The 22,002-nt window shown below is 46.3% G+C and overlaps 1 protein-coding gene across 4 annotated transcripts in view; it reads right to left on the reverse strand.

Annotated features, from left to right (window-relative positions):
• Positions 1 to 21,362, reverse strand: part of CRPPA (CDP-L-ribitol pyrophosphorylase A) — a 35,376-nt gene extending 14,014 nt beyond the window's left edge. The window contains exons 1-4 of one of the 4 annotated variants that reach the window (XM_068119723.2): positions 21,004 to 21,362; positions 17,124 to 17,388; positions 1,524 to 1,673; positions 1,264 to 1,368 (exon numbers count right to left, since the gene is read on the reverse strand). In XM_068119723.2, coding sequence (XP_067975824.1) covers positions 1,264 to 1,368; positions 1,524 to 1,673; positions 17,124 to 17,388; positions 21,004 to 21,149 — 666 coding nt within the window. In that variant the 5' untranslated portion in view covers positions 21,150 to 21,362. Of the gene's footprint in view, positions 1 to 1,263; positions 1,369 to 1,523; positions 1,674 to 17,123; positions 17,412 to 21,003 lie in introns of all 4 variants that reach the window. The other 3 variants (XM_068119724.2, XM_068119725.2, XM_078779663.1) reach the window with 3 other exon arrangements.
• Positions 21,363 to 22,002: the final 640 nt, after the last annotated feature.

Raw genomic sequence — 22,002 nt, forward strand, 5'->3', positions numbered from 1 at the left:
ACTGTTAAATTTTGAACTGTGATGTCATGTATCTATTTGAATTCAGATACAATTTATCTGTTTCTTATATTTTAATATGCTATTTTTTGCTCTCCTCTGCTATTCGCTTATTACTTGTGAAATTAAAGATTTTTCAAGTATATTGGTTGGTCTTGTGCGTTATTCTGTCTGTCTGTTTGCCTGTTTGTTTGTCTGTCTGTCTGTCGCCTACATGTCACAATTTTAAACCGATCTTCACGAAACTTCACTAAATGGTAGAGTTGGTCATACGAAAGAAGCCTATAGATTTTTTAGGTCAAAGGTCATCTTGAGGTCACATTTATAAAATTGTCATTTTTCATCCGATTGACTTGAAAATTAAACAGCAATTGAATAGTGCATCACCGAATTGGCAAACCAACTATTTTAAGGTCAAAGGTCAACTCTAGGTCAAACTTCTAAAATCATCAATTTTCATCTGAAAAATTGTCACTTTTCATCCAATTAACTTGGAGATTAAACAGCAATTACATAGTGCATAACTGAATTTGGAAACCAACTATTTTAGAAGTCAAAAGGTCAAAGGTCAACTCATGGTCAAACTTATAATATCATCAATTTTCATCTAAAAATCAGCAATTATAATCTGATTGACCCGAGCTTTGATCATGATCGTCAGTTTTAATCTTAATGGAATGGACAATTTAATGTATCCATGGCAACTTTTCTTTTTGGTGGGGGGGGGGGGGGGGGGGGGGGTGGATTTTCTCTGCATGACATCTACTTGTTATTTGTATTTCTATGTTATTTTTGCATATGATTACAAAGACGACCTTAATTCGGCCTTTAGCCACGATGGAAGTTCATTTAAAATAAACCTTTAATTATTATTACATGTTAGGTGTGCAAAATGAAGCCAGGTGGAGTGGGTGGGGGAGTGTTGGTTGTGTCAATACTCTTGTCAGGCGGTGTGGGTACTCTAGCCAGTGAATGCTGCCGAGGCTATAATTAATCCTGGACAAGTTGTCACTCTGTCACAAGGTGGAGAAGTTTCTGCTGAGCAGTCATGAGAATCGAACTCACACCCATCAGGCCAATGCAACAAAGTTTTACCAACTCAACCACCAACTCTGCTTGGGGAGGGATCATCAATATATGTCTGGAATCATCAATGTGTTCAAATTATCACCAGCACTTTCGGGATGGAAGATGAGAATTAGGTTCAGAAATTGGCGAAATAACCGCACGCTTTCAGAAACGATTCCTGTGGAATCTGGTCCATGCCTTCCAGAGATCTTGAGAGCCAGGCAGCAGGCGGCTCCGGGCACCAGCATACTTCAATGCCACATGGAGGCACTCCGTGCCAAAGTCAAGTTCGTACTCTGAGCACTGCAAGTACAGTACACCAGATGCTCAGTACAGTAACCAGTACAGCTCATGGGCCGCTACCTTTATAGTAAAAAGTTCGTCCAAATGAGTCATTTTGTTATGATGTCATAATGAACAATAACAGATAAACAGACAGTATATGCAAGCTGAATCACCTTCAGGTATGCGTCGTGAATAATACTGAAACGAAAAGCTTGGGGCATCTCACTGGCACGATATTTAGATCGCTCCAGAGAGTCTTCCAGGAAACCTTTACCATCTACTTTCACCACAGTAGAAACCAGTGGTCTCACAACGCCTGCTGCCTGTAGACAGAACAAGCATCACACTTGGGTAAATATTGAGTGGAAAGGCAACAATAAAAATTGCCAAAGGTTATGATGAAAATATATTAGTTACTGGTGAAAATAAGCAAATAAACATATATATATATACAAATAAACACACACATATATATATATATATATATATATATATATATATATATATTGTTACGCAACCGTGATTAACACCACAGTTACGGATGGCCGATTTGCGAGACTTTACACTCCCGAGGCGAAAACTCAATGGCGGATTAAAGCTCAACACAAAGTTAAACGCGCGGAATGGCGGACACAGCAAAGCTCCGCCCGCCGCCTTATCTACTAAAATGAAACACCCAGGAAAACTGCGTTCAGATATATACAGAAAATAATATAAGGATTTATTATTTATAAGTAAAGACAGTGAAAAAGCCCGCGCCGGTAATACTAATAAATCGAATAAGCCTAAATTGGGATCCCAGACACAACAGATATCAAACACGATACGAGGGAGGTGAATACGAAAATAACACGTCTTTTTGGTTTATGCACAGTGTATTCGCGGGTACGGCCTTATCTCGTCCTTGTCGTCTTGGTGACCGCCGTCCAACACCCGGCTCCTTTCGGCCCCGATGTACCCACGAGGCCTCGCTCCAAGTTCCACAAGGCCTCGCTCCAAGCACCACGCGTCCGACGCAGGCCAGCGGCTCCACACGAGGTCGATCTCCACAAGGTCCGTGCACCAAAGGTTCAACGTAAGCTGCACAAAGCAAGCGAACTCCACTTGACTCGACTCTCTTTTGGGAGTGCTGGCAGCCAAGTGCCAACTGTTCGGTGCCAACTGCCAACTCCGACGAACTGCTCCGAACTGCTCACGAACTGTTACGAACTGCCCACGAACTGTTGCGAACTGCTCACGAACTGTTGCGAACTGCTGTTCAACGAACTGGTTCCACGAACTGCCTCCCACGAACTGGTCCCCCACGAACTGCCACGAAATGGCGTCCGACCGTCGCTAATATCTCTGGCCGATGACGTCACATTGGCGCACTCCTCAGCCAATCATAAGCCTCCCAACTCGCCGGCTCGCCCAGGTCACGCCCTCTGCACAACCACTCCACGCTCCCCGTCCGCGACCCCGCGGTGCTTGTGTTATAACACGTGCCAGGCGAGGTTTGTAGGCCTTGGAGGTGTAAACGGTGGCGGCCAATTGTGGCGGTGTTTTTGGCCTGGTTTCCTGTCCATTTATTCCGAAGTCATTGTCAGGGAAAGGAATTATTTAATGTTGCGCTAAGGACCTAACTAATGTTTATGTGGTTTGCAGTGCCATAATGGACAAAGGTTTGACTACTAGGTGAGACTCACAGGGGCGTTACCTTTAATCCCTCACTATTTAACACTCGAACCTCCAGGTAGGTCCACAATCATACATCTTCCCCCGACAAACGCCTAAACATCAAGAACTTATTACATGTAGAGTCCCTGTCACGACAGCCGAATACCTACCTATTCAGATCTACCTAGCTCTAGATGTTGCTCTACCAAATTCATAACACAGCCCCCCCCCCTGGAACCGTAGCTCCTGCAAGGTTCACCGCAGGCTCTACCATTCCAGCCTTAACACTTACTGTCACACACTTAATTAACCTATGAAATAAATCAGGAAGGGCTGTGGGAAGTGAGTCGGACTACCTACCTACACTTCCTTAACATGCTGAACCCCTTAACCATCATGCAAGTATGTACATTTTCTTCGTTGTTCCTGTGGAGGGAGGAAACAAACAACACACAACACTAACTTAACCACAAAACTTAACCATCTTTCCAAAACTCAAAACTCTAACCTTTGTACTTACCCCGGTCTACAGACCGCGTCCCCCGGTGGATGCCACAAGACACAACCTTACCTGTGGGGCCATCCCCAATGCATCCCCCTAAATTTCCACGGGCCCTGTCCAGATGTTACAGGTGAGTGACACGGCTCGGTGGATTTCGCCCACATTCATGCAACACAGACCCCTTAACCACTCATTCTCATTCCATAGGTCATCAAGGCATTTCAAAAATCAACAAAGCACTTATTTCAATACACCCCCTGCAGGACCATGGCATTGATGTCATTCACGTGTGTGTGCATTCCTCAACTAGGCAGCGGGGAGGTACCGCACAAAAAGATGGTGGGGGCGCATCAGGCTGTGGTGCCCGCAGTCCCAAAAACAAGTCAACCGACTTACAAGTTCATTGCCCCCCCCCCCCCCCTTTACCTCTTGGCCCCGTGACAGCCCAACAGCCCCTTTCCGCCGTTACCTCGCCGGTGAGGGTCTCCACACACCCCAGGCTCCTTTGCCTCCTGCTTTCGCGCAGCAACACGGGTCACCGGGGGACTTCCTCACCCCGCGGCGCCCAACCAGACCCTCCACCGACGAGCTCCAATTTCCAGTTACCACCGGCTGCCAGGGGTAATTGCCGCAGAGGGGGGCCCGCAGGCATCGCTCCTCAGAGCTTGCTCTGTACCTGCGGACACACACACCTTCCCCACCCACAAGACCCCAAAACACACTTCCTCCCCCGCTGCCATTCAATTCTCCACACAACTCAGCACAATTCAGTACAATTATTGGTGTAAAAGGTGTTACAGGGCTTGCCATGGCCTGCCACATGTGAAATCCCCCAGTTCACATTTAAACCATCACACATTTCCAAAAGCACATTTCCAAAAGCACAAGTATCGCCCCTCATTATCTCCAATAATCATCACTCACTCTCCAGGTTCCACTCTCACGACCACATCAAAACACCTAATCACAATACAAAAACATACGCCACCCACAAGACACTGTGGCTCCCATTCCATCCCCTCACCGGCCATGTCATCACTCTCACCCGCCTCCCAACTCCAATTTACATGTCCCCAATTTCCAAAGCAAGTCCTGAAGCCTGGGACAGTACTCCTTAAAACACTCACCTCAAGTGCAGGTAGCTACAGGTTGGTCAGGTCCAAAGTGCAATCCACCCATACAATTCCCAAAATTTCACATTGGGCCTACCAAATACTTCCAAATTTCTCTTTTGTCCCCACTACACTGGCAGGTATGTGGATCCGCATCCAACGGTGATCATCACTACACAACTACCTGTAGCCACGACAGCTCTGCACCTCTGCCGTGCAAGGGTCACCGGGACAAGGTGAGCAGTCAAAACGCCAACATGGCCCATGAGTGTCCATAAGGGCGCGACCCACCATCCATCCTTCGGCCCCCCTGCGAGGAACACAGCTGCAGCAGCCCCAGCTGGCCAATGTGGTGAGCACTTGCTGCCACAACACACACTACCGCACACACAACCTCGGCCCTGGCACGGTCGCAGTGCGTGGCATCCCTACAGCCACGTCCCCTGCACCTCCCCATCATCCCCCAGTCTGACTACAGAACTGCAGCCCCCCCAGTGCTCACCCACACTTGACCACACCAAGGTCCAGTCAACAGCCATGCTCCACCAGGAGACCCACCCAGAAGACATGGTCCACACACCTCGGACATGCACAGCACCACGTTGACCCTCAGGCTACACAACTACATCCCCATAACCCCGCGTCCCAAATATCAGCACAGTTGCCCCCGCAACCAGTTGAAGCTGTGTCCTGCTACCTTATTAATTTTATCACAGCCTCCAACACTTTGGTCTACACACCTGGATCAATAATGGCGTCACTGTACAGTGTCCACCATGACATTTCAAAATCCACCCTTAAATTTCCATCTAACCCACAGATTACCCATGCCAACCATTTGTCACATTTCACTAACCTCACCAAAGAAGGATGCTTTGCCATACACATGCCAGCCGAGCATGGCCCATATGCTCGGCTCGTTACACATCTCCCGATTCACATCCCCATGGCTCTCTTCCCAACCCGAGAGTCCATAAATCATAACGGAGCATCTGTGGAAGGTCACTCACACCATCACGTTCCACAGATACCCCAATGGTTGTCCGGCAGGCTATCTCCATCCCTGTCCATTCGGTTTGACCCGCGTCCATAGACCAACCACCATGCCAGGTCACCACATGCTGGTTGTCCCAGAGTCCCTGGAGGAGAGTGCCAGGCCGCATGCCCGGGTGGTCACCACATCAGTCCCAAGTTGGCCGTCCGCAGTGCCACCACCAAAGCGCGACCCACAACACCTCCCCCTAGTGGTCCTCAATATTTGCCATCCCAGGCTTGAGAAACCACCTCGGACCTCCCTGGAGGTCTTAACCCCCACCAGGGTCCGGTGACCCTGCCGGCCCGAGCCGCCGGCTCGGATGGCGCCCCGACGGACAAGGGACGCCACACTCCACCAGACCCCCCGTGGGACCCAGGTCGTACCTCGACACCCAAGGCTGGACCCCACGTCCATATCTCGCCATCACAGCCCCCCAGCTGGCCGGCATACCCAAATTTTGAAAGGGGCAACTTTTGCCCGAGGCCATCACCCATGACCTCTCCATGTCCAAATCCCGCAGCCCGGGGACCAATCCCCACCATGGCTGCTCCAAATCAATTTCCCATTGTAATTTTATTTTACAAATTTTCATTCCCACTGCCAAACCGCAGCTGCAGGGAACAACCTCTACCACCGGTTGTTCTGCCCCTCCCTGCAGTTGATCCAAATTCCCTACAGGGACCAAATCTCCAGAAGCTCTATCTCCCGATCCTCCAAGATCCAAATCCAGCCCGGAGCCAACACACTCCCCCAACTGGTTGTCCAATTTTGGAGCCTCTGTTTCCAAATAGCAGTGTACAGTGAGCGTCCCCTCGGTCATTCCAACCACCTCCTCGGACCAACTCACCTCATCACCCAGGCTCCTTTGGGCCTGAACCAGCTCTACCTCCATGGGACTGTCACAGGTCTCCAGCCGCTGGATCAAATCATCCTCATCATCATCATCATTACAAATCATTCCTGGCCCCGCCAGGCTTTGATCAATATCCCCAATAAATACCCGGTCCGGCTCTATCGCATGGACCCCCAAAAACTCTACCCCCTCTTGCTCCGCACCACCGCCCTGGTGCTGCACAATTCCAAATTCATCCCCCGGTTGGGGTGTTGTGACATCCACACGGTCCCGATAAACAACCAGGCCAGAATGTGGGAAACATTCCCCTTTCAATCCAATTTCCACCCCTATGGCTTTTTCCATCTCCCCCATTTGAGTTTCTACTTTACCCTCAAATTTCCCCAGTCTGTCCGTAATTTGGTTTTGCACTCTCCCTTCTATGCCATCAATTCGTTCCCCCAGCTGCTGTGCCATTTCCCCAATTTTTCCTTCCAATTGTTCATTCCTTTCCTTTATTTCATTCCTCCATTCCTTCCCCTGGGACTCCATTTTATTTTCCATCCCTTCAATTTTATTTTCCAACCCATCAATTTTATCATTTAATTCCCGACTGGCTCGCTCACTATCGGCCCTCTGAGCATTTATTAAATTTACTATGGTCTGGAGATCTATCGGGGCCGTCCCAGCGGCGGGGAAAGTTCCAACGCTATCCTCCATATCCCCCATTTCCGGCTCACTCCCGACGCTGACGGAGGCCTCACTGCGTACCTCCATCTCATCAATTTCCGACATCCGCTTTCCGGAAGATTGTTTCCCGCGCGCGTATTTATTTTAATAATTCCTGAAACAATTTAAATTTGACGAAGACGCGATATCGCGCTCCGTTTGCCCGATTGATTATTAAATTTCTCCGCCTCGACTATAAAAATCTTGCGTTCGAACGTCGGGCGCAATGTACGCCCGACCGTGTCGATGTCTCGCCGCGGACAAAAAAAATTTGTCCGACGGGTTCAAATCCTACACTCCTGACACCACTTGTTACGCAACCGTGATTAACACCACAGTTACGGATGGCCGATTTGCGAGACTTTACACTCCCGAGGCGAAAACTCAATGGCGGATTAAAGCTCAACACAAAGTTAAACGCGCGGAATGGCGGACACAGCAAAGCTCCGCCCGCCGCCTTATCTACTAAAATGAAACACCCAGGAAAACTGCGTTCAGATATATACAGAAAATAATATAAGGATTTATTATTTATAAGTAAAGACAGTGAAAAAGCCCGCGCCGGTAATACTAATAAATCGAATAAGCCTAAATTGGGATCCCAGACACAACAGATATCAAACACGATACGAGGGAGGTGAATACGAAAATAACACGTCTTTTTGGTTTATGCACAGTGTATTCGCGGGTACGGCCTTATCTCGTCCTTGTCGTCTTGGTGACCGCCGTCCAACACCCGGCTCCTTTCGGCCCTGATGTACCCACGAGGCCTCGCTCCAAGTTCCACAAGGCCTCGCTCCAAGCACCACGCGTCCGACGCAGGCCAGCGGCTCCACACGAGGTCGATCTCCACAAGGTCCGTGCACCAAAGGTTCAATGTAAGCTGCACAAAGCAAGCGAACTCCACTTGACTCGACTCTCTTTTGGGAGTGCTGGCAGCCAAGTGCCAACTGTTCGGTGCCAACTGCCAACTCCGACGAACTGTTGCGAACTGCTCACGAACTGTTGCGAACTGCTGTTCAACGAACTGGTTCCACGAACTGCCTCCCACGAACTGGTCCCCCACGAACTGCCACGAAATGGCGTCCGACCGTCGCTAATATCTCTGGCCGATGACGTCACATTGGCGCACTCCTCAGCCAATCATAAGCCTCCCAACTCGCCGGCTCGCCCAGGTCACGCCCTCTGCACAACCACTCCACGCTCCCCGTCCGCGACCCCGCGGTGCTTGTGTTATAACACGTGCCAGGCGAGGTTTGTAGGCCTTGGAGGTGTAAACGGTGGCGGCCAATTGTGGCGGTGTTTTTGGCCTGGTTTCCTGTCCATTTATTCCGAAGTCATTGTCAGGGAAAGGAATTATTTAATGTTGCGCTAAGGACCTAACTAATGTTTATGTGGTTTGCAGTGCCATAATGGACAAAGGTTTGACTACTAGGTGAGACTCACAGGGGCGTTACCTTTAATCCCTCACTATTTAACACTCGAACCTCCAGGTAGGTCCACAATCATACATCTTCCCCCGACAAACGCCTAAACATCAAGAACTCATTACATGTAGAGTCCCTGTCACGACAGCCGAATACCTACCTATTCAGATCTACCTAGCTCTAGATGTTGCTCTACCAAATTCATAACAATATATATATATATATATATATATATATATATATATATATATATATATATATATATATATATATATATATATATATATATATATATATATATATATATATATATATATATATATATATATATATATATATATATATATATATATATATATATATATATATATATATATATATATATATATCAGTCACTTTTCGATTTCATACCATCAGTGGTGAACCGCCATTAAGGTATCCCATCCAGCTATGCTGTACCTTAATGGGAGCGAGTTCTCCAGCTTTCAATGAGCGCAAGTAATGACGTCACTGCCATGTACATACGCTCTGCCTGTCAAGCTCTCAAGAGAACCCTCTGACAAAGCAGAATTTTGATCTTAGTTCAGATTGTCAGAGGGTTCTCTTGAGAGCTTGACAGGCAGAGCGTATGTACATGGCAGTGACGTCATTACTTGCGCTCATTGAAAGCTGGAGAACTGCACATATATTTGGATTGGTTTGCTCCCGGCTGCATCCAGGGGATTCCATATAATGAGTGGATACCAGAGGTAATGTGCCATGTGGCAGATGGCACTTATCGCTCCCATTAAGGTACAGCATAGCTGGATGGGATACCTTAATGGCGGTTCACCACTGATGGTATGAAATCGAAAAGTGACTGGTATATAACCGAAAGGTTTTCAGAGTCATAAGTGTATGCAGGACTCACTGCGTTGCCCTGATGAGCCCCAAAAAAAGGGCGAAACCAGGTCGGTAACTGTGAGTTTTACATACACTTATGACAGTGTCTGAACTAAGATCAAAATTCTGCTTTGTCAGAGGGTTCTCTTGAGAGCTTGACAGGCAGAGCGTATGTACATGGCAGTGACGTCATTACTTGCGCTCATTGAAAGCTGGAGAACTGCACATATATTTGGATATATATATATACACATATATATACAGTGGAACCTTGACTTACGAGTTTAATTCGTTCTGTGACCGAGCTCGTAACTCAATTTGCTCGTTTCTCAAATCAAATTTCCCCATTAAAATGCATTGAAATGCTATTAATCCGTTCCAGCCCGCCAAAAACCACACCAATTTTTTTTTAAATATACAGTATATATAAAAATATCTCACGCTTTATATTTCACCTGTATGCAGCATACAAGTTGGCAGGATGGCCTGGACTGGAGGTACACACACTTGACTCTAAACTGTCCAGCCTGGGTTTGAATCCCGACCCAGCTATAACCTGTCATGTCGGTGTTTCACAGGCAGGGTGATTCATCAATGTGTGTACCGCTAAACTGGGCGCCCCGTTTGCGTCCCATTAGTTGTTGGATGTTAAGGATCTCACCGTGTTTTCCACAAAGAGAAGGCGAGCTATCGCCGGCACTCTGAACAAGTTGTGGCCTGGCATGCTCTTCTCCTCTGCCGTTATATACGTCCTCCTCGGCATCTTTTTCCAGAAGAGCCCTGTCTCGTCACAGTTGAAGATTTGCTGGGGGATGTATCGTTCGGCTTCTATCAGTTCGGCAAAAGTTATAATAAAATCTTCAGCTGCCTTCACATCCGCCTCACCAAGTCGACAACACGCACACCTCGCTCATGTTGTTCGACGATTGCGTGTTTTATATCCAAGCACATCATCCTCTTCTTCTTCTCAGTACTGCCCTTGGCACTCAATTTCTTAGGACCCATGGTTAAAACTAAGAAATTTTTCAAAATAACCAAAATGCGAAAACAAAACAGCAGTGATATACGGCAGAGATGCTTGCACGGCAAGATAACCACGTGACCAGAACCCACCTGGTGGCGGGTGGCGTAAGCTCGTAACTCAAATCTCGGCTCGCATCTCAAAGCAATAAACCGCCCGAGCGACGGCTCGTATCTCGGAAAACTCGTAAGTTGGTGCACTCGTAAGTCAAGGTTCCACTGTGTATATATATATATATATATATATATATATATATATATATATATATATATATATATATATATATATATATTGTTACGGCCCGCGGATAAGATGTTATGTTTGCCGAGCGGAGGCCCCGCGGTCGTACAGTTTCCCCGATTCACCCGATCCCCGAACGTTGGCCAGATCGCGCCACAGATATTCAATATGGAAAACTCTAAAGCGACCGAATGTAAAGAGGAAGAAGAAGACGAACAGAAGAGTAACGGGATTTATTATTTACACACACAAGCAAAAGGAGCAGTCACGGTTATTTACAGGGAACAAGGAAAAAGCAGGTGACACAGTGAAAATTACTAGCTTATACAAACTTAATTAAATACCCAGGACAGAACAAACAGAACAAACTCACGCGAATGGGGAATGGAGGCAGGAACGATTGGCTGGACCGGGAGGAAGGTTCAGCTCGGACCACAAGCTGGAAGGGTTTGCAGGGCGCACAGCAAACCGGGCCTCGTCAGGCTGGGAGCGAGCAGGGTGACGTCGTGCACTTCTCTCAAGGCTTCCCCGCGCTTCTCTTTCCTCCTTGCGCACTTCTCTCTGAAGCTCGTCTCTTTGCAGAACTCAGAACTCATCTCCTTGGGGAGCGTCCCGCGGCGGGTTATATAGGCCCCGCCCCTCAACCTTCGCGAACCTCCTCGATCGCTCTTCCTCCGCCTCTTTCAAATCTTCCCCCTTGCCCCTCCCCTCCAAATCTTCCCAATCACCCATTCCTTTCAAATCTCCCCCCACACCCCTCCGCTCCGAGACTCTCCCTCGCTCCTCCCCTCCTAGACTCCCCTCTCACCCCTCCCCCTCAAAGCGTCCTCCCCGCTTCTTCCCCCTTCCAACTTTCACCTTCATCTCCCTCAACCTTCTGCCTCGCTCTTCCCCCTCGTCAAATAACACCTCACTGCGCCTCTCCCAATCACCATCAAACCTTTTGTCTGCCCCATTCTTCCCTTTCTCCAAGCTATTCTGTAATCTCCGACACACCTTCAACAGCTCTCCCTACCTCTTCCTCCTCTTCCACATCTTACCCTACCGCTCCCCCCCCCCCCCTGTTCTGTATCCGATGCTCCCCCTTCCTCTTCCTTAACAGTATGGACCTCAAACATCCGGGGCCTTCGCTCAAACTTGTCTGATCTCTCCATACAGGTTGCTTCTGACAAACCAGACGTGATCTGCTTAACAGAAACTTTCCTCCTTCATGATGTCTCTGATTCCTTGGTATCTCTCCCAGGTTACTCCCTCCTCCGGTATGATAGACCTGAGCCTCGTCCTGGAGGTGGGGTTGCTATCTTTATAAAAAACTCTCTTCCTCACTCGCCCTGCACTGCCCTCTCTCCACCTCACCCCCAGGAATACCTTTGGCTACGGCTTCCCCTTCGCTCCCACCTTTTGTTCATATGTGTGTTGTACCGTCCACCAAACAGTGATGACTCCATCTACATCTCGCTGTCTGATAATATGGACCAACTTCTATCTACCCATCCCAACTCTCTCTTCCTCATATGTGGTGATGTCAACTGTCACCATGCCAGTTGGCTGGGTGTGGGTACCGCTCTCACCAGCCATGGCTCTTCAGCAAAGGACTTCTGTGACTCACTGGGACTGACACAATCTGTCAATTTCCCGACCCGGATTTCAGTCAACGGAGCATCTTCTCTTCTGGACTTGGTTATAACTAACTTCCCTGAAAATGTCTGCTGCTCTTCTTCTGCTCCAATCGGCTCTTCTGATCATGTGCTTGTTAAAGTGGACATCTCTCTGACCATTCTCAGAGAGCCTCCTCAGCGTCGACGAGTCTGGCATTTCACTCAGGCCAACTGGCACGGTCTTCAAGCAGCCATCAATCATCTGGACTGGTCTCCCATCTCTACTGCCTCTGACATAAATTCTTCCTGGGAATTCTTCCAAAGCAAACTGCTCTCTCTCATGCACAGATTTATCCCATCTCGTCTTCTGTTGTCATACCCTTCCTCCCGTCCATGGTACACGGAATCTTGTGGTGAGGCTATTGCCCAGAAACAACTTGCTTTCGTCTCCTGGAAAGCAAATCCAACGGAAGGAAATCTCATTTCCTTTCACAAAGCCCGAAACAAGTGTGTGTCCACCCTCAGGAGAGCCAGGAAACAATATCTCTCCGTTCTCAGGACCGAACTCTCTTATCTGTCTCCCTCTTCCAAATCCTGGTGGCGTCTGGTCAAATCTGTTTCTGGTGTTTGTTCCCTCTCCATCCCCTCCCTCACCTCAAATGGCCACACGGCTGACTCCGCGCGTGAAAAAGCTGAATGCCTCAACTCTGTGTTTGCCTCTAAATCTTCTGTCCCAAACCCATCCCTCTCTGTACCCACCGTACCCAGTCGTACCCAGCTGCTCCTGGACTCTGTGTCCTTTCCTCCTGACAAGGTGGAAAAGTTTCTGTCAACCCTCGACTCGGATTCTGCAACTGGACCTGACGGCATCAGCCCACGGGTCCTAAAATCCTGTTCTTCCGCTCTTTCACTCCCTCTCTCTGTTCTCTTCACCCTCTCTTTTGCTAAAGGTCATCTTCCATCTGCTTGGAAATCTGCCAACATCACCGCTTTGCACAAAAAAGGTGCAAAAACAGATCCCAGCAACTACAGACCAATCAGCCTTCTCCCAATTATCAGCAAAGTCATGGAATCCATCATTGCTTCAGATATGAAATCTTTCCTCTTCTCCAATGGCTTGATCTCTGATCATCAATTTGGTTTCAGACCTGGACACTCGACTCTGGACATGCTGCTTCTGCTTTCTCAACAATGGATGGAGGTCCTCAATGCCAAACAGGAAATTAGAGCAGTCTCCCTTGACATATCACGTGCCTTCGATACGGTCTGGCACCCCGCTCTGCTCACCAAACTCTCCTCTTTTGGTATCAATGGAAATCTCCACGCATGGCTGGCGGACTTCCTCTCTAGTCGTAGTCAACGTGTGGCCCTGAATGGGTTTCTCTCATCTCCTCTTCCTGTTCAGGCTGGAGTTCCACAAGGCAGTGTTCTGGGCCCTGTGCTTTTTCTGGTCTTCATCAATGATCTCTCTGACTCTCTTGAAAATCCTCTGTATCTCTTTGCTGATGACTCTACTCTCTGTCGCTCCATTCTTCATCCCTCAGATCGGCAGTCTGCTGCCTCCTCACTCTCTGCAGACCTGGACAAAATCACAGACTGGGCAAACAAGTGGAACATGTCTTTCAATCCTGACAAATCTCACACTCTTACGATGTCTCTCCGAAAAGACCGACTGGACAACCCTCCCATCCACTTTCTGAATAATCCTCTCCAAGAAGTTCTGTCACTCAAGCTTTTGGGTCTCACTATCTGCTATGATCTTTCCTGGGAAAACCACATTTAAAATCTGGCCTCCAAAGCCAGTCGCCGACTAGGCATCCTCCGTCATGCAAAGTCCTTCCTTGGCACACTTGAGCTCCTCACCACATACAAGGCTTTCATCTGCAGCTCAATGGAATACTGCTCTCCCCTCTGGGCTGGTGCTCCTGCCTCACACCTAGCTTGTCTTCACGCTGTTGAAACCAAAGCATTCAGAATCATTGGAATCTCCCGCGATGAAGCGAACTCCAAGGGCCTCTCACTCACTCACCGCAGGCAGGTTGGTGGTCTTTCCATCTTCTACCGACTCCTCTCTGGCCTTGCCCCCCCAGCTCTCTCTGGGCTCTGTCCCGCAAATATTCCTACAGGTCGCACAAGATCTGCCTGCAACCCTCTTATGGTCAAACTGCCAAAATCAAGACTCTCTGCTCACCTTCACTCTTTCATTCCCCTTTTCTCCCGCCTCTGGAACAAACTCCCCCACTCCCTTCAATCCCACTCCTCCCTCCAGGTCTTTAAAACAGCTGTTCACCACCATCTCTTATCGTCCCCCATCGAAAACCTTGATCTTTTCTACCCCCGGTAATTCACCCCAGAGTCCTTGCAGTGTTCATATGTTTTAATCCTCTCCCACCTCCCCCCAAGTCCTCCCGATGTCCCTGCTCTCAAATGTTGTGTTTGTGTGCTTCCCCTTCTCTCCCCACCTTGTTTTCCGCTCCCTCTTTTTGTGTGTTTTGTTTGTCTGGTTGATTTGTTTGTGAAGTAAATGTTAGCTCTTTCACGAGCCTCGATTCAGTATTTAAAAAAAAAAAAAAAAAAAAAAAAAATCTCAAACCAAACCCCTCGTGCTTGGTTGGTTGTTCGGGGCTGGCTCACTCCTCCCCTCTATGACGAGGTGGAGACACGCCCTTCTTCTCCAAGCCTACCTCGTGGCGAATGGAGTCGCGGAGGGAACAGTTGGCAATTGCGGTTTTTGGGAATGGGAATGAAAGGGGATCTATCTATTTCACTTTGTGCAATGGAGTGTCATTTTAATGGAAGACAAAGCCTTAACCTCATACACAGAATAAGGAAATAAACTACTGAACAAGGGTATTATAGTGTCCTTCAATGTATGCTTTATGGAATTAACTACCGGAACGCCCTTTGACCTTTATACAACAGACTGGAGCAAGGAGGAGCTCAGAATAAAGCAATAATTCATAACAATTTACAATACAATACAATACAATCAAAAAAATACAATCCTCATATCCGCAACAATATATATATATATATATATATATATATATATATATATATATATATATATATATATATGTACAGTCACGTGAAAAAGTAGGTACACCCCATGTAAAGTTTTGACTTTTTCAACATATTTCAACATACAGCTGTTTGATTTTCATTTCAACAATATTGATAGATAAAGGTGATATAATATAACAAATATCATGAAACATTTACATTTTGTAGTCCATTGTATAATTTAATTAAACATAAATGCAAATTTCGCATGTGGAAAAAGTAAGTACACCGCTACATTTATCACTACTTCAAATACCTAAAATTAGAATTAGGTGCACCAGCTCAGGTGCAAATGATTAGACCACCGTTAGAGAGGATCTTGGAGGAACCTGTCTTATTTAAACCTCAAACATTTAGTTTGGTTTGCTCTTTGTTTTTGAAGTGTGCGGCGTCACAATGCCGAGATCAAAAGAGCTCTCTGAGGCCTTCAGAAACAAGGTTATATATGCCTATGAGTCTGGGAAGGGATTTAAAAAGATCTCCAAACAATTTGAAATCAATCATTCGACTGTCCAGAAGATCATCTACAAGTGGAGAAGATTCCAAACAACAGCCAACTTGTTCAGGCCAGGCCACCCCAGCAAGTTCAGCCCGAGAGCAGACCGCAAGATGCTGAAAGAAGTCTCTAAGAACCCCAGAATGTCATCACGGGACCTACAGGTAGCTCTTGCCACTGTTGATGTCAAAGTGCACGAGTCCACCATTAGAAAGAGGCTGCACAAAATTGATCTACACGGGAGGTGTGCCAGGAGGAAACCTTTGCTGCCCAGAAAGAACATCAGGGCAAGACTAAAGTTTGCCAATGAACACCGAGGCAAAGACCAGCACTTCTGGAACAATGTGCTCTCGACAGATGAGTCGATGGTATAGCTATTTGGCCACAGTACCAGAAGACATGTTTGGCGAAAACCAAAGACAGCATTTGACCACAAGAACCTGATACCAACTGCAAAGCATGATGGTGGAAATATTATGGTTTGGGGCAGCTTTGCTGCATCAGGGCCTGGGCAGCTCACCATCATAGAATCCACTATGAATTCTTCATTGTACCAGAGGGTGCTTGAGGATAATGTGAGGCCATCTCTCGGAAAGTTGAAGCTCAACCGAAGGTGGACCTTGCAACATGATAATGACCCTAAACATACCAGTAAATCCACCAAGGAATGGCTGAAAAGAAAGAAATGGAGGGTTCTGGAATGGCCAAGTCAAAGCCCGGATCTAAATCCTATCGAGATGTTGTGGGGGGGGATTTGAAACGAGCTGTGCATGTAAGAAACCCCTCAAACATCGCACAGCTGAAAGAATTCTGCTTGGAGGAGTGGGCAAAAATTTCTCCCAGTCGATGTCAGAGACTGGTAGACAGTTATAAGAAACGCCTACTTGAGGTTGTTTCTGCCAAAGGGGGCAATACCACCCATTAGAGCCAAGGGTGTACTTACTTTTTCCACATGCGAAATTTGCATTTATGTTTATTTAAATTATACAATGGACTACAAAATGTAAATGTTTCATGATATTTGTTATATTATATCACCTTTATCTATCAATATTGTTGAAATGAAGATCAAATAGCTGTATGTTGAAATATGTTGAAAAAGTCAAAACTTTATATGGGGTGTACTTACTTTTTCACATGACTGTATCCCAGAGGTTGGACCTAAAGGTTCAAACTCACCCCACACTCCATCGCTGCATTGACTACGGCCATCATAGTCTCAGTTTCTACAAAGGGTCGCACGGCATCATGAATGATCACAACGTCGGGTGGTCCTGATGCTCTTTCGGAAAGCAGATTGAGACCACTGAGGATAGAACGATGGCGACTTGACCCTGCTTGGGCAAGAGTCACCTTCGTGAACCTGGAGCTTTTCAAAATGGAGCGTGCCTCATTGGTGTGCTCTGCTGTAACCACCACAACCACTTCTTCAATCCAGGGCACGCTGAGGAGAAGACAGAACACAAACTATAATCCATTTAATAACAGCTTTGATAAAACATTGCACACATCACAATAACAATCTGGTGTTTTATAATTCTGGAACATCAGATGATTTCATTCAATTCACTGACATCAAGACAGGAAAATGACGAACTGTTTTTTGCATTTAACTTACAATAAACGTGTTATCTATATGGTCTATGGGGCAGGGGAACTCTTTTTGCATTTAACAAGGTGGGGTTAAGCAATTGGCTCATTCTGTCTGTTTCCAGAAATGTCTGTGATCGAGAAACTACTTAATTTCAATAGAATTTCATTTTTTGAACACTGCAGAACACAAATCGTAGCATAAACCGAAACAGGAACCTGTAGTTTAGCAGTACTTTGGCTCTGAATTTGGCAAATTGTACGGAATCTCATCCAGAGTGTGCATGCACACAGGGACATAAGGTAATTGTCTGTCTGTCTGTCTGGCAGTCAAACAAAATTGAAAATCATTTGTAACTTACTGTTCTTAAGAATGTCTTTTTTTTATCCAATATGGCCACCAGATCCAATATGGTTTACCGTGGGAGTTGTTGTATGCAGATGATCTGGTGTTGATTGTGGAAAGTATGGATGAACTGAAGGAAAAGATGAACAAGTGAAAGGAATGTATGGAGGAGACAAAAGGTCTGAAGGTGAATGTCGGAAAGACGAAGGTGATGGCAAGTGGTAAAGCATGTGGTGAGGTGGAAAGAACTGGGAAGTGGCCATGTGCTGTGTGCAGGAAGGGTGTCGGAGTGATCTCCATTCAATGTACAATGTGCGCTGAGTGGGTTCATCACAAATGTAGTGGTCTGAGAGGGTCATTAACCAGTGTGGCAGCTACATTCAAATGTAAGGTGTGCAAAGAGGAAGCTGCACATGGAGGAAATGTTGAGTTGGATCTTGGAGACGGCGTGAAGCTGGAAAGTGTGAAAACATTTTTCTACCTCGAAGACATGCTGAATGGAGAAGGTGGATCAGACTCGGAAACGGTTGCAAGAGTGAGATGTGCATGGAAGACGTTTCGGGAACTGAGTGGCGTGCTGATGAGGAGGGGAGTGTCATTGAAGCTGAAGGGAAAGGTGTATGCTGCATGTGTGAGAAGTGTTATGATTTATGGGAGCGAGACATGGGTAATGAACGTAGAGCAGCAACGAAGGTTGGAAAGGGTGGAAATGTGAATGGTTCGATGGATGTGCAGAGTATCGTTGAGAGAGAGGAAGACAAATGATGAATTGCGAAAAATGATGGGAATAGAGCCTGTGATTGATGCTGTGAAGAGGAACAGGTTGAGATGGTTTGGTCATGTGTTGAGGAAGGATGAAAGTGACTGGTTGAGAAGAGTGATGGAAGTGAATGTAGAAGGAAGTAGAGGACGGGGAAGACCGAGAAAGACTTGGCTAAAGATGGTGGAAGAAGAAATGCGGGCAAGGGGGTTAACAAGGGGAGATGCAGAAAATAGGGCAAAATGGAGAAGATTGTCATGGGGACCGCAAGGCTAACCCCTGCTCTAGCAGGGAAAATGGCCTTAAAATGCATGTTGTTGTTGTTTGTATGGCCACCGGACCAGTGACCGATGATGTCACTTTTATCAAACTATATGACGATGACGTCACTTTATCCCATGGGTAGTTGATCAATTAGTTAAAGTTTTGCATTGATCAGCCGTTTCAAAGATGATTTTAAAAAAGATTTACGCTGAGATCTAATATGGCAGCCCAACCACGTGATCTATGACATCATAGGTTTACACTCTGGCTCCAATTGGATAGGGGATAAGGTGGGTGAAGTTTTGTGTTGATTGGATAGTGTTTGCTTTTATATCCAAAATTACTGCCAAACCACATGACCCATGACGTCATTTTCACACTATATGCAGCAATGGTGTCAAATGACATTTGGAAAGTTTTACTTCAATAGGTTCAGCTGTTTCAGAGAAATAATAATATTTTTCCCTTTGATCCAACGTGGCTTCCAGACCATGTGACCTAAGATTTATTTGTGAACACCGTGGTATCCCCAAGGCTTGGGGAACATGTATGACGGGTTCCCCTTCGATCTGTCCAGCCGTCTGGGTGTTTTATAAAAGGTTTTAGGTTAAATCCAACGTAGCTGCCAGACGATTTGTCCTATGATGTCATAAATTTAATTCTATCTACCAAATTCTCCCTAGGTGACCCTGAAACATTTTAATACCGATTGTATGAAGTGTTGTACTTGTTGAATTATGACGTCATATGAAGTCACCGATAACATCAGTATCAACATGTTATTCCCCGAGGGGGTACTTGATAATAATGAGCCATGTTTCATTTATTTATTTTTTCCACGAAGAGGTTTTGGAGATATAGAGGTGCAAAGTTTTTCGGTTTTTTAAAGGAAATGTAATTCAGATTACTTTTTTCTTTTCATTTTCAAAATGTTTCTCAATAGAGAAAGAACAACTTCCTCATGTAAAGAATAAAATACTGAGTTCCCTTACAAGGAACTTTCACGCAGGAAGCCATTAGGTCCATCAAAGCCTGCACTATTAATGTTCAGTCACGTGTTTAGTCACGTGTTCGTCACAACAAAAAGTGTTCGTTTGTCACAATCAATTTTCATCAACCGTTGACTCGGACCTAAAATGAATGAAGGAAGGATACATTTTGAGGAGGAAAGAAAGATTTAAACATGGCAAAAAGAGGTCAGGAAATGAAAAAAAAAACAGGAAGATGAATTCGGAAAAGGAACGAAAAAGGAATCGGAAAACGAAAAAGGAAAATCGAAAAAGGAACGAAAAAGGAATCGGAAAACGAAAAAGGAACGAAAAAGGAAAATCGAAAAAGGAACGAAAAAGGAATCGGAAACCGAAAAAGGAACGAAAATGGAAAATCGAAAAAGGAACGAAAAAGGAATCGGAAAACGAAAAAGGAACGAAAAAGGAAAATCGAAAAAGGAACGAAAAAGGAATCGGAAAACGAAAAAGGAACGAAAAAGGAAAATCGAAAAAGGAACGAAAAAGGAATCGGAAAACGAAAAAGGAACGAAAAAGGAAAATCGAAAAAGGAACGAAAAAGGAATCGGAAAACGAAAAAGGAACGAAAAAGGAAAATCGAAAAAGGAACGAAAAAGGAATCGGAAAACGAAAAAGGAAAAAGGAAAATCGAAAAAGGAACGAAACAGGAATCGGAAAACGAAAAAGGAACGAAAAAGGAAAATCGAAAAAGGAACGAAAAATGGAATTCGGAAAAGGACCGAAAAACGAATCGAAAGAAAACTTGAGGGAAAAGGAAAATAAAGAAAAGTTGAGGAATACGGAGAAGGAATTTGGAGAAGTTTATGAATACGGAGAATGAAAGTAAAATCAAAACGTATTGGAAATATTAATCAACGAAGGAATAAAAGAGAAGGAATAAAGGGAATGGAAAAATCAAGGAAGAGAAAATATAAGGATGAATAAGGTAAGAATAAGGAGGAAGAAGAATATATTTATAAGGAAGAAAAGTAATTAAAAGAATAATCCACAGAGTTAAAATGAAGAGAAAGAAGGAGGTATAAATTGAGAATGTATAAAGAATGAAGGGAAAGGAATGGACGGTAGCGGCACCTGTCGAACGCAATCAGAGTGTGCGAGAACAAGGCTCGGCCGAGCAGGGAGCAGAACTGTTTGGGTTTGGGGGCTCGGAGACGCTCGCCACAACCACCAGCGGGGAGAACAGCGGAAACTCGAATCCCGACGTGGGTCCCGTCCATTGTGAACCCCTTGGCTTGTCTGGAATGCCCGCCCTGAGGGCTGACTCAGGACTGTCTGGAATTTCTGCCCTCAGGGCTCTTTCTCTTGTTCTCCAGCGGACCGGGTCTGGATGTTCGTCCTTTTCTATTTAAACTAATTTTGGAGTTGTCGGGGTTTTTTTTGGAGGTGGGGAGGTTGGATGGGCATGTAACATGATGGCGCTGCAATGACATAAACTTCAGCCGAAAGTAACGGTCACGAACTACATTGTCATGGTTTGCGCAAGCTGTATGAAGAACAACGTGGTACGATGGAGGAATCCCTGGGTGTGTGCAAGTCTCCTGGCCTTTAGGAAATAAATTAGGGATGGATCCAGAAAAATTTCAGACAATGTGAAAGACGAGAGTAATTCATGTCGCTCCTTGTGAGCATATGACTATGAGAAGATAACAGTATGAAGTAGAGTTGGCTTAAACGCTGAACTGGTAACGCTTCCCCCCACCCCAACCCCTCCTCTGCTTCCTCGTTCCCCTAACCCCCTCCACCTCCTCCTCTGCTCCTACTCCCTCGTTCCCCTCTCCACTCCTCTTGACTTCTGCTCCCTCGTTCCCCTCCCCACTCCTGCTCCCACGTTCCCCTCTCCACTCCACCCCTCTTCTACTTCCTCGTTCCCATCCCCACTCCACCCCTCCGCTGCTCCATTGGTACCCTCCCCACACCACCCCACCCCTCGTTCCCCTCCCAACTCCACCTCCTCCTCTGCTCCCTCGTTCCCCTCTCCACTCCACCCCTCTTCTGCTCCCTCGTTCTCCTCCCCACTCCACTCCTCCTCTGCTCCCTTGTTCCCCTCCCCACTCCACCCCTCCTCTTCTC

Source organism: Myxine glutinosa, chromosome 6 (genome assembly GCF_964187855.1).
Source record: "Myxine glutinosa chromosome 6, kmMyxGlut1.1, whole genome shotgun sequence".
NCBI classification, from domain to species: Eukaryota; Metazoa; Chordata; class Myxini; order Myxiniformes; family Myxinidae; genus Myxine; species Myxine glutinosa.